General features: G+C 36.0%; 1 protein-coding gene across 2 annotated transcripts in view; it reads left to right on the plus strand.

Moving 5' to 3' along the window:
- The window catches only part of ATG5 (autophagy related 5), a 71,276-nt gene that overhangs the window by 12,330 nt on the left and 44,831 nt on the right, over positions 1 to 14,115 (plus strand). For both annotated transcript variants that reach the window (XM_021553822.2, XM_021553823.3), the window contains 2 exons: positions 522 to 600; positions 6,298 to 6,460. In XM_021553822.2, coding sequence (XP_021409497.1) covers positions 522 to 600; positions 6,298 to 6,460 — 242 coding nt within the window. The remainder of the gene's footprint in view (positions 1 to 521; positions 601 to 6,297; positions 6,461 to 14,115) is intronic.

Below are 14,115 nucleotides of genomic sequence, written 5' to 3' on the forward strand. Positions count from 1 at the left end.
AGTAAAGATATCAGAGTTGATCTTAATCTATCATCTTTCAGTCTTTTTACAGATACATAATTTTTTCACTCTTCTACTTATTCTCTGCATTGCTATATCAGACAAATGGAAGAAGGAAAGGACGTTAAGGGTCAGTGTGGTATAAACCCAGGACACTCAAGCATCTGAAAGCATGTGTGCTTTTCCTGGTCTGATGCTTTTTAACTAAAAGTACTGTTTTGGAAGGTTCCACAAAGCAGCGGTAGGCCACTTAAGGCTGTTGCAAAAGTAGCAGTGTTTTGTGGGCACAGCTTGGAAACCACTGGCTTACGTATTGAACTTGTACATTCCAGACTTAGTTGACCTGTCAGTCATCTAAACTTGCCTGTATAACTTTTCTAAGGAAAGAGTAAAGAGTGCTAACTGTGGGAGTCAAACAGCTATTTTTGTGTGTGTGTGTAAATGCAGGTGTGTTAGTTAACTGTGATACATAGAATTAAATGCAGGGCTCCTATATTAAATTAATATCTTATCATTTTTAGGCATTACCCAATTGGTTTGCTCTTTGATCTCCATGCATCAAATACAGCCCTTCCTTGGAGCATCACAGTGCATTTCAAGGTAAATTGATATAGACCCTTTTTTAAAGAATGAGTGAGCATGAGATTTCATGACATTTGGAAGCTGGGAAAAGGTTTCATAACTACTTTATAAAACATGTGAATGGTGTAATATAAAAGGGAGAATATCCATTGTTCAGGAAGCATTTAAAGGTTTCTGTAAATCTGCAGCTGTTTTCCATGAGACTGTGTGCTTTTACTTGACTTTCTGTAGAAAATTATTCTATTATAATCTCAAAATCCAAAATAGTTTTTCAAGTTATGAGGCTTATGATAGAAGAACTTTCTATAATGTTTTTAATTTAATTGGTTTGAGTTCACTGAAGATTGGGAAGATTGAGAAGTGCTCATGCTTTTAGGCATATATGAGCATGGATATGAGATGCTGTATAAATCTGTGAAGTCAGGGAATGCTGTTGTACTTAATATTGGTCCTTTTTAGAGAAAGCTGTCTTGTGACAGCTTAGTCACAGAAGAGTCGTTATTTTGATTATGTATTGTAAACCCATTAGGTATTGCTTAATAGGACTACTGATCTTTGGTCAGAATGGAACAAGGTTAGCTTTGGTGCAAGATTCTTGCATACTCTGAAATGCATTGAGACAATAATTCCAAGTATGTTTTGAAGTCAAAAGCACAACTAAAAATCATGATATTTAACTTGGAAATGTTAATTTCTCCATTGTAAAAGAAACAATGCAATAGGAAAGCTGATCTGAAGGAAAACACTACATTTATAGGCTTTAGAGTGTGAGGGATTTGAGTGAAATGAAAACTGTATTGGGAAAGTGCTTGTGTTGAAGTTTTTCATTGAAACAATTCTCAAAGGTATGTTAGAAAAGCTTTTTCCAACAGTAATCTGATTCTTTTTGGAAGTGTACACTGAAAGCATACATTCTTATGATATATATTTCTACATGTTGAAACTTCTAAAGTGACTGACTTAATAGATCTGAAGTTGTGGATGTTTTTGAAACCACTGTAATTGCTACACTTGACTGATAAATGTCAGAGGCCTGGGATGAGGAAACTTCCAGAATGTCCTGATGAGAATGTAGGGCGTCTAGTTTCATAAACCATGGTTTAATTGTTATGTTCTGAGAGCTCTGGGATGTTAAGAGTGGCAATGTAGGTATGTTGCCATCACAAAGTAGAGGCATCTTGAGAAGTTGCAGCACCACAGTGCTTTTTAATCAGCCACATAAATTTGGCTTTAATGTCCATGTTGCTGCTTGCCAAAAGATCAGTTACTTTTAGTTTTTCTGAAAGGTGTGCATTAAAGATCAGCAGAAATAATTAACTGCTAAGGTAGTATTATTTTAAAAGTTGATGTAATTTAGTAATATAATACTGGTGGAATTAGCACCTGTATAATCTCTCATCCTATTTTGATGTAATCTGAAACTTTATTTAAATAAAACGCCTCTGAATCCTTAAGTCAAAACATAACTGAAAGATATCAAAATATGTCAAAATATTGAAGAGGTTTTCATGTGTTACAGTTCCTTACAGCTGAATAGTTTAGGTGTGGGATTTTTGACTAGAGTATTCTTTTAATTTCTGTGTAGTTATTCTTCAAAGAGTTGTAATTTTTATTTGGCTTAATTAAACAGTGTTAGATTTTATGGGGCTTAACTTTTGTTGTCGTGGCTGTCTCCTTTCTTCTAGCAATGTGTGCAGTCAACAACAGATATCTCATACAGCTGTTAAACGTGTTTTTGAGCTTCTTTTTTAAAAGTCAGACTCCCCCTATCAGGTTTCTTTGTTTGAAGTTAAAAACATGGAAAAGGCTTATTTCTGTTCAGCAGAAGTTTTTGAGTTGATAGATGTTTGTAATTGTCCTCTTGTGTTATGTATGCAGACCAAATCATAAACACACTTAGGTTTAGCATTGAAGAAACAGTTTGTTAATTTGTACTTCTGGTATGCAATAAAATTACATGCATTGTATCTTGTAAAGTTGAAAAATAGTTGCATTAAATAGTTACAGAAGGATGAGGCTGAACAGCATACTGCGGTCCAAGAATCATGAGAGGCTGTAGCCTGGGAAGTAGCTTTTGTTTTCCAGGTGTGGCTTTACAGGAAGGAGAGAAATTCTACCCCTTCCTGTTAAAATCATCTCACCTTACTCTGTGGCCTGTTGAACACTATTCAGTTCTCAGTGTGGTAATCACCTCTCCAGATTTTGGGCAGTAGATTAGATGGTGGCATAGTTGGAGGAGAGGAAATCATGTGTGCCTGGGGAAATGCTGAGGTTCTGCCAAAGCCATTGTCTGCTGTTGCCTGCTTCTCCACCCATGACCTGATGTAGGAGGAGAGGCAACATCTGTCCTTGTGTGACAGTCATCTTTGTGTTTTTTTAGGTGAAGATTGGGTCAGGTGGAATGGAAAGGAAGTACTTTTCCATGTATAAATTGTGGAACTGCTAGGAGATATTGTGGAAGCCAGAAGTATAAATGTTGGTTTGTTTTTGTTTTTTTTTTTTTTTATTCAGTCTACTTAAAGAAAAGACCACTGATGGTAACTAAACACAAATACATAGATGCACTCCCTGCCACTGGATACATTCCTTATGGTTTTTAATGCCCTCTTTTCTGTAAATGTAGTGTTAATGCAAGTAGACTGTCGCAGGATAAACAGATGTTTTGTGACTAGAACTGACAGATAAATATGGGTGGAATGGAGTTATGAAACCAGACTGTTGAAATTGCCAGTGATGTTTTTGGTACAGTTTTATGCAAGAGGTAATTTAGTGCTCTTTTCTGTACAGACAGTACCTATTTCTTTGTGACCGGTTCATACTGCAAGGGTCTACCAGTATGTGAAAACAAAAAACAGAACTCCTTGAGCTTTCTAAGAAAATCTGAGTCAACCCTTAGTAACTGTTCTTTCAAAGATGCAGGACATGGAGGGAGTCTGACACCGCCAATAAGCGTACTTGAATTAAAGCTACTTATGTCATCTGTTAATTCTTTTTGCAAATCTCCTAGTTGTATAGCCAGGAGTGGCAAACAGTTTGTTTACAATTGTCCCATTCTTCAGGGAACAGAATAAAGTTACTTATGATTGATCAGTATTTCTTCAGGTAGAAAGAAGGCAAGTAGAATTTTTTTTTTTTTTTTAATACAAACACATATGAACTACATTTAAGTATAAAACTTATTATTTTGTACCTGATGGATAAATCAGCTGGGATACCATGTTTTCTGTTTCATAGACTTCTTGCAGGTGTGCAGTGTTTTTTTCTAAGTTGTCACTTTCATGCTTAGGTTTTTCAGCTTCTTCTCACAGTACTTCATAGAAATGTGTCATTGTTTTCCCACTAAAGAAAAATGCACACAGCACTGAGGTTCAGGACTGTTTTCCAGCCTTTCACAGTGTTGCTCCTTAGAAGCTGGGAAAATTAATCTTGCCATACCTAGTTCTACTACTGTGTCTAGATTCTTTACACTAGCTTTGACCAGTTTTAAATAGATCCATGCTGTTCTGCAGACTGCACTGTGTATGGTTTCTGGAACTCATCCTCAGGAAATGACATTAGCTGCAATTTGAAATTCATAGGAAAAAAGTCAGCAGGAAAATGTCTACCTGTAGAAAGAGTAGAATGTCCAAAAAAGGACCCTGCAGTTCAATATGTACACATATGTAGTGAGACAGTTCTTGTAGCAAAACTGTTATTTTTATAAACTTAGCTAAAACATCACTTTTTAACAATGAAAATCAGTTTCTAGGTTCTGATATTATTTGGCATTATGCACATAACACTGTTTCTTCCTTTGTTTTGAGGGATGCCAGTGTCTCACTTTGAATTCTTGTGTGTAAAGAACTTTTTTGATCTTTAAGTATGCTATTTCTGTCTATTTGTTTCTTCTGGATTGGTTACGAGACTTTACATTTTTATTTGAGCAAGTAAATTGAACTTCTAAAAGTATTTTATAGGCCTATGCAGATGTCAATTGGCAAGTAACAGTCCCAGTAATGTTTTCCTAGTAATCTTGGGCCCAATTATGTTGAGACACTCAGCTTTGTAGGGTAGAACAGGAGCAAGGTCTGCCCCAGAAGAACTTACCTTATTATTCTGTCTTCTTTAATGTACTTGGCTGTTCTCATATAAGAAACTAGATTTACCACTGTCCTTAGCTTTCTTTAAGTCAGCTTAACATACACCAGTCCTAACAACAGCTCTTCCTTTTGCAAGTTCAACATCAAACCATATGAACTTTAGTGGAAAAGATACTGGCAATCTTTTCTTCATGCCCCTATTTTTGGAAAATACTCATCCTTTTGATCCACAGTTTCCAGAGTTTGGGTTCTCACTGTCATAAGGAGGAAACACTATATGAAATTCCATTATTTAATTTCCAACTCTTCTCAGTAACCTAATGAGGAGGGAACTATCACTGTTATCCTCCGAATTTCTTTCAGGTAAGGCAATCCCCAGCTCCCTTAAATATTTGGGTTTCTGTATTTTGAAGCAGTCTTCACTATTTTTCTTGGGGTTATATGGGGGAGTGAAGGTAGGGTTTTTTCCAGCATTAGATTGCTTCTATTTTGACGTGTTAACTATGTTGTAAAAGCCTTTGTAAGATATCCCATTATATGTACTTGTACTTCGAAAATGGTTTTGAGAGTCCCTCACAAAAGCTTTTTAAAGTGCCAGTTTGTAATGGGTTAAGAAGAAAGGGTGGAATAGCATGAGAATTCAAGCATAAACATGTGGCAAGCCCTTGTTAGGAAGGGGAGTACTGATGATGCCATTACTCTGGTTTGGCTCTAAGGTTTGCTCCATTCAGCATGGTCATAAGCAATTGTGAAAATAAAGTTAATTAGGGGATAATAAAGGTGGGTTTTAAAAGTTCTGAAAACTAAAGACACTGGATTTGTGGTAGTGAATGCTTGTGTTATTATACAATGGTAAGTGATAGTAGGTGTGGATAAAAGAAAAACTGGGGGAAGGAAACCCACAACCTCTACAATGCTAGACTTCTGATCAGTTAATGTCCAAAGAAATCTTTTCTGTATATGAATGAGATATACTGCTATAACTCCTTAATAAATTCATTAGGAGAGGTAGTTGTCATTTACTGAAGGGTTAAGAGTTACCTGAGGAGTACAGCATTGCAGATGCACAACCTGGTAGTTGTGCATTTGCAATGCTGACTGACGTGTGCCAGTGTAACCAAGCAAGAGAGATATAAAATCAAGTCACAGAGGCTAAGCAGTAGTCACGTGGATTAGTTGAAGCTAGAACTGACAAAGATTTCCAGTGTCTCTAAGGAAAATGTTTGTAAGTGGCAGATATGCTGCAGTTTATATATGTGGGTGATTCTGCTTGGTTTTCAAGGAACTGCATCTAAATGGTTCATAAAATATCAGAGAACCATTTTATATTAGGTGCTTGTCACTTCTCATAATTTTCTCCTGTTTATTGTCTGAGATTGAATATCTGCTTGAAAACATGTTAAAATTCCGGTTTTACAGAAAGTTGTTGAGCTTTTATTTTTCCTGAAATATTTTCACTTGCAACCGGTTTCTTGTCAGCAGGGTGAGAGAATGGTTGTTATATTCTTCTGTAAGTAGAAGGTTCCAGTGTGCTTCTTTTGCATAAATGTATGCCTATTTAAAATTATCATTTATTCTTCATCATACAAGGTATATGATGCATTTCTTTTTCTTGATCTATCATTTATCTTTGTAGAATTTTCCAGAAAAGGATCTTCTACACTGCCATTCTAAGGATGTGATTGAAGCTCATTTTATGGCTTGTATAAAAGAAGCAGATGCTTTAAAGCACAAAAGTCAAGTCATCAATGAAATGCAAAAAAAGGATCATAAGCAATTGTGGATGGGACTACAGAATGGTAAATACAATGCATTAAGTATCAATTCTATTTAGGCTGAACAAGATAATTTCTTCAAGTTTCAGTTATTGCATGAGATATAAAATGTCATTGTTCTGCAGAACTTTCATCTAGTGTCATGGAAAGCATTGATGGGTTTTGTAGTTTTTAGATTTTTTTGAATTAAAATAATAATTTTGGTGATAATTCAAATGTGCCTGGAGTTATTCAAGGAATTAGATTGTGTTGTGACTCTGTTTTAAAAAATGAAAACTAGCAACAAATCAGAGGAGATAAATATTGTCTAGTGTTCTTTTGTGCAAAGGATGGTCTTTATTTGGGAGACACCTGGGGTGTAAGTATTCAGTATTAGCTATCTTGGACCATACATAAGACATTGTCTCTTCTAGTTAATGCTTATGGATTGTCACTGATAAACAATACAAGTAAACTTTTAAAAAGTTGTCTAGTAGATTTAATAATTTTACTTCTCTCTCTGTCATTTTTTTTTTAATTGCTTTATGTTTTTTTACAAAGACTTCTGCTTAATTAAGTATCGACTTGGAAAAGTCAGCAAAATAATTCTGATTAAGATCTTTAATTAGTGTTCTTACTCTGCACAAATGGTATGAATCAATATTGCAGTGCAAAATAAAACTTTTGTTTGTAGTGTCTTCTGTATTAAGGTTCGTAGAGCCTGTAAGTTGAAAAGCTTTTTTAAGTATTTTAGAAACTGCTCTCTGGAATGGGTGATCATACTGCTTTCATTGCATTTTTCTCATCTCTTGAAGCTGTCATTTATATTATCCCTAGTACATTTATTTTATGAAAGCATTTTACTGTAAGCATGAAGATGTTTATTCTGTGTTGAGAGACAAAATACTGAATAGTTAGAATTAACATCTTCCCATATATGTATAAGAAAAATGAAATTAAAAATAAGAAGCTTAGAATGCAAGAAGACTTGAACCACGCTTTGGTTTAGACCAGAAGGTTCCAAGTTAAGTTTGGTTTAATATGTATGTTTAGAGGGTGTGGGGGATATTTTTTCATTGTTGTTTAGTGGTACAGCCTTTCATATTGAAGGTACTCTAGTGATAATTTTGAAGATGAACGGTTATTAGAAACTCTGCTTTCTATTTTTTATTTAATTGGAGGAGAGTTAGAAATTAAGGCATTATCTTAATTTGCCATTTGAGTAGTAAGATCTTGAGGAAGCTCATGCATTCCTCCAAAATGAAACAGTAAAAGTTGAAGTTCTTTTAACCAGAAGATACAGAACCTCAATACACTTAATATTTAAGGTAAGAGGACAGAGAAACAGCATGGGGTTTTTTGTACTTATCTTAGGCTTTATCTTTTAGTTGATTATTTGTCTAAGAATATCTTCAGTTGTAGGCAAAGAAGAATTTTTTCTGTTTTGCTCTATAATATTAAGAACAGAGGTTGCATAGCAAAGTTGAGAAATTGCACCTGTGGAATCTGACACCTGAATGAGAAGTTTAAGCAATCTTTTGAATACTTTCAAATGCTAATTTTAATTTCTCAACTCTTCATAAAAGAGAAACAAGAAAAGCTTGTGAAACCAAGAAAACTCTTTTTAAGCATGTTGTACCTTTCAATATGTTTTTATAGGCTTTCGTTTGAGATGTAATAATTTTAAACCACTTTGTGAAACAGAATAAATGACCACAAAAAAGAAAAGAAAGTAGCATTTGTGATAACTGCTTTGTAAGTAAAGATGCATCTGCAGACTGTTTTTTCTGTGCAACTTGAAACAGTCTTCCTCAGTTCTTAATTACAGGAAGTATTATTTGTTTAATGAGTGATAGCATTACTTAGAAGACATGTCCTGAATTTACATTTTTGAGAAAAAACCTATTCACTTTTATTTGGAGAAATATAAATATCAAGTAATTTGTAATCTGGTATAAATGTTTCTGCTGAGAAGCAGCTACTTGAACAGGTAACACATGAAATGTACCATTTGCTGTAAGTTGCAGCAGAGAAGAGCTGTAATAGTGAATTTGTGGGAAAATCTTGTGCTGGCAACAGCTGGTGGTTATTCATATCAACCTTTACATCCCTCCTCCCACCATTTCTGGTTTTATGTTAATCTGAAACCAAATCAGGAAAGAAAACATATTCTTCTGTTTTGTGCTGTGTTTTTTTCTTGTTCTTCACAGACAATTTTTGATTTATAAACCAGAGATTTCTGAGGTAGAACTCTTCTTTGGGACAGGTACATTTTTGACCAGCCATGGATGTCTGTCTGTGGTAGGGAAGTGATAAAAGCAGACTATGCAGCTATACTGACCTTTGATCCTTTATATGAATTGTTAAAATTCTTTGGTCAGAATTCATGGAAAATGTTACTACCGTTTTTGCTTTGATAGAGTTATGGCCATTTTTATCATGGATGAAAAGGATTTTCAAGCATTTTGTGTGGAAAAATAAAGGCTTTCAGCTTTCTATGGGCCTACTGATGACTCAGGATCAAACCAATGAAATCCCAGCTGTTTCCAGGGGAAGAGCTGTATTTTTTGCATGGTTCAAAGAATTAATATCTATAACTTCAGTATATAATGGTTCTGATAAATGAGGCTATTTAGATTTAGCACATCTGCTTTTTATCAGTTGTGGACTAACAGAAGCAAGTATACTCTGAAATTTTCACAGGCATCATTTATAACCAATGAAGAATAGACTTGGTATTTCTGATACATGAGTGGGAGAAATAAACAGTAAGAACTCGTAACTATTTTAAGGTTTCTTTTATATATTATAAAATATAATGAAGTCATTATTTTTCTGAAAATTATACGGAAAAAAAATGTAATGCTCATTCATGCTGTAGGGCTTACCAGAACTTAAGTGGCCATATTGAATTGTTCTTAGTAGAGGGGCAAAATCCTGCCAGCATTCAGAATATACAATATTTTCTCTTTTAATGCATCTTACCTCTTTCTTGCCTTACTGACAGAATCAGGCCTGTGTTGTCTTGCATTTAGTTCCAAAATTTATTTAAACTATTCTTGGGTTTTTGAGAGCCAGAAGTTGTTTTTGTTCTCAGTTTCCACATTTCTGTTTAGCAATGTTCAAACTGGAAAAAAGGGAGTGTCCTGCAGCCTTTCCTGTGCTTTAGACACTTGACCCACTCAGGTTTGATGGGTGTGTTTCTCCTTCTCATAGAGAACTGGTGGAAGCAATGCTGTCCTTTACCCCATGGTGAGCATACTGTAGTACCTGAACAAATATCTGTGATCTCAGCTCATCATTTGAAATTTGCTTAGAAAATATTCTCAATTTTATCAGGAGAATTAATAAAAAAGTACTGGTTTTTAAACCACAAAACTACCCTGTTTACTTCTTCCCTTGTATTGCTACCAAAATGAGGAGTTCTTTCCATGTTCAATTTGTGGAGGTTTGGTTAACTGTGAAGACAGATTAAATAATTCATTTGAACTTTGAAAATAAGTGTATTGGTTAAAAGTGATTTTAAAAGCCCAGTAATTACCTTCCTGGGCTTCCTTAGTTAAAAATGTCCCAAAAGGCATCAGTAACTGCTTATTCTGGAGTTAAGCTAGCATGGCACACACCAAGAATCGATGTTGCTGATACTGAGGGAATGTAATTTGGACCAGTTCAGATAGCCCTGCACAAAGTCAGCCCACTGCTATTTTGGTGTTGAGCAGGGTCTGGCTTTGAGGAGGCTGGACCTGCAGAATGAATCAGCTGCATCAGGACAGGCCTTCCTGGGGATGTTTTTGGGTTTTTTTTCCATAGCAGCAGGTTTTGTTTGGAGTTTCATTAGTTTTGGTGTTTTTTCTGGTAATGGATTGTGACCTCGACCTCACTGTTAGTTCTGGAGTGTTTATGGGATTGTTACCCTTTTTGCACAAATATCCAAACCAGTACTCCACTCATGGGTGAAGTATTGTGAGTCTAAACTGCCATCCCCCTGAAACTGCTTTTGGGTTTGTCCTCTCTGCTGGCCTGGTGTCTACTTGACTAGCTGCCCTTTGTTGTGGCACAAAGGTGGGGAATTGATGGCAGCCTGCATTCCCCCCTTGGCTCTCTCTACTCTGCTCGCAAACAGGAGGGCAGAGCAGGTCTGTCTGTCTGGTGCCAGTGAGAACCAGTGGGTCTCAAAAGGAGGGCAAGAACTATATGAAGGCAGAGAAGGAAGGAAAGCAAAAGGTAACACAGCATTCACAATCCTACTGAAGTCTCTGCCATGAGAGGAGGTTGCCTAGAGATGAGGTAGACATAGTGTTTCTAGCATTTTCACCCTCTTATGTTAGAAGGCCATGTGCCTAATGAAAACCATTACATTCTGAAGGAGTAAACTTCAAGGTATCTTTTTGCTGCCTTCTGCTTTTCTTCCTCCCCTCCCTCTCAAAATAAGTAATTTCCTGAAAAATCTGTATGGTCTAACTAAAATTTAGAGTAAAGTGTCTCTAAAAAATAGACTTCATTTTTAAATTTAATTTCCTGTAGTTGCTGAGGATTTCTTGTTTTGCAATTTGATATGCTTCTAAGTTACTTTCTCCTAGTAAATGCCTGAATTTATTAATATGCATTAATATAAATCTTCCTTAACTTGTAAGAAAAGCTTTTTTTTTTTTTAGGGAAAACATAGTGCAGAGAGAGCAAAGTGGGTTAGAAAGTTACATGGTGTTATGCTGGTCTGTTTTCATATATATAGAGAGAGCGTAATTAGAGATGAAAAAATAAAAATTCCAAGGCTATCCTAGACATTGAGCAGAGAGCTAGAGGATGGATAAAATCCTCAGGATTCCTTTTCCTTTACTTTCCCTTACTCAAGAAACAAGCCCTGCTGTTGATTCCTATACAACCTGTGGGGTATGTGTTTCAAAAATGGCTTACACTTGTTTGTCATCAGAGCTTTCCTTTTAGTTTAAGTGACAGGGCTTCAGAGATCATACTCATGGCTGCTTTTTTGCTATAGAGAAAGCTTAAATTTTGTAGGATGTATGCATTTTGTTATTTGAATAAAAGAAAATAAATAGTCTATCTTGGTGACTTTCTTTGCCTAGATTTTTTCCAGGTAAACTGGTGACCTAGAAATGAAGGGAGGTGGTGGTAAGAAAACAGTGTAAAGTACTTAAAATGAAACTTCTGTTTTCTGAGTATGTTTAGTAAGTGAAAAGAATCTTGGTAAGGTATGTCTCCCTTGTGTATACTATAAGAAAACAGGGGGAAAAAGCCTTTTTGAGCTGATAGACAATCTGAAGAATGACATGTTGCTTTCTTGTACAGTCTTCAAAATGTCCTTTTATGTTGAATATTGTTACTTTGCTGTCTGTGACATGAGTAATATTTTCACATATTTCTGTGGCTTCTGCTACATTAAGTCAAAACTGTTTTAAGGTCCTGTCTCTCTATATCTGATAGTGACTCATATATGAAGATAGTCTAAAAAGTTCAGTAAACTTGTGTTCCCTTTTCAGTGGTGGATTTGTATAAAATACCATGGTCTTTCAAAATGCCCAAGTAAACTAGGTGTTTAATAACAAGAATATTTTAACTGTAGCAATGTGTAAAATGGAAGAGAAAAATAAATATCTTAATAATGTCATACCAGTATTTCAAGCTGTGCTTTCAGAAAAGCTGTCATTAACTCTAGTAGTCATTGAGAATCAGATATGTACCAAGTCTTCCCAAAGTCCTTGATAGTTGTAATTACTGATGTTTTTATAAAACAAAAATGTGAATGATGAATTTAGGTGAACTAAGTAATTTAGAGACAAGTCTTCATATAGCTGGGAAATTGTAACAATCAGCTATATATAATGTTTCTGAATAGCACAGAAATTAGATTTAAGGTGTTCAAAATTTATTTCATCAACAAAAACTCCTTCATTCTTGAGGCATACCACACAAGAACTTAACTTTTTATAAAATTAGTTAGAAATACCAGTGAGGAGAATTATGTATGCATGCAGAGTCTTAGTCTTCCTGGGAGCAATGTGGAAGTAGTATTTATACTAAATTTTGAGAAGACTTCTTTTTGGCTACAGCAGTTAAAAGCAATGGTGGTTAAAACATGAGTCAGTGGAAAATAGGCTTGTTTTAACGTTAAGGAAATACACTATGTATCCTTGACTTTCAGCTGCAGTTGTCTGTACCCTACAGTTTGATTATATGTATGTGACAGATTTACCCTTAGTGAGTTTGTCTGTGAGTGAAAAGTTGGTGGATTGGAGGGCAGATCTGCCATTCAGAGGGGTCATGATGGGCTGGAGCCCCCCAGAGCTGAGACACAAGTCCTGCACCAGAGACAGGAAAAAGCCCATGGCAGTCTAGGATCTGACTAGAAGCAGCTTTCTGGAAGTGAGTAATGGGGAGCAAGAAATTGAGTTGAAAGCCTGTGTGGTGTTGCATAAATGAAGATTAACTGGGGAACTACTCAGACTGTCAGGGCCCCCCACTTGGCTCAGCACTTGTAAAGCTGTATTGGGAGTGCTGTGTCCTCTTGGGACCCCAAGACAAAAGGAATGTGGGCAAGCAGAAAAGAATCCAGCAGAGTGCTAGTAAAATTCTTAGGGACTGGAGCATATGCTGTATTAGAGAGTGGGGCAACTGCCTTGTTCAGCCTGAAGATGAGGAGGAAGCTGAAGGTGGCTTTAATACCAGCTTTACCTGAAAGGAAGGCCCCTAGAGCAGATGGAGTCAGACTCCTCTCACTCTTGTCTCCACTGTCAGCGGAGCTGGCAATTACCAAGTAAGAAACAGTTACTAGTTACAGCAGCAGGAAGTCTGGTGGCACGCAGGGAAGGGAGGGTGGGGTGTGCTGATGGAGTGAAAGTGGTTGAGTGGAAACCCACAGAGACAGTCAAACTTCACTGGGCAAGGCCTTGAGCAAACTCATGTAACTGTGTAGGCAGCTGTTTTGGGGCAGGATGGGAAGCTGTTATTCCAAAGCTTGACCTCCAAAGGCAATTTAGAACAAAAGTTTTTCTGTTGTTCTTGTATATTTTGTACGTCAGTCTTTGGTCTCAGTGCTCACCCCAAGTATTCCATGGTTCATATGCTTATTAGACAGTGGTGAATCACTGAGAATGGACAAGTTTTGTGTTCTTTAAACTTTTCAGCTATTGAACATAGTTGTGTGCAGACTGTGAATTGGTATTGCTTGCATAGAGCTACAGATACAATTTAATTTCAAGCTTTCTGTTTAATTTATTCCAATAAATGTCTTAAGGAGAAACTATGAATAGTCCAGACAAAATTGTGTATATGTGCTACCCTGAGGGCTACAGCAGTTTGTTTACTTCTTTGACTTTCTAAAAAGATGCTGAAATACAAGAGCCATGAATTTGTATTTCCTTTCTGAATTTCAAGTCTTTGCCTCATTTTTGTATTAGTTCTTCCTGTTTTCTAAACCCTCTCAACAGCCTTCTTGAAATATGTCCAGTCCTAGAATCTGATAATCTCTGATAGTTGCATCACTATCAATTGTAGAAACAAAATAATTCCTTACTATTATGATATTTTTGTTGATAAGGTTAAAGATTAGGGTGAAGTTTTTTAGTTCTTTTTCCAACTACACTGCAGTGGGAACTTAATTTTAATTGTCTATATGCTCTTACCAGGGCTTTTCATTGCAAGGTATTTATAGATGTATTTTTCTATTCTGTGGTAATTGCCCA

This window comes from Lonchura striata, chromosome 3 (genome assembly GCF_046129695.1).
Source record: "Lonchura striata isolate bLonStr1 chromosome 3, bLonStr1.mat, whole genome shotgun sequence".
Taxonomy (NCBI): domain Eukaryota; kingdom Metazoa; phylum Chordata; class Aves; order Passeriformes; family Estrildidae; genus Lonchura; species Lonchura striata.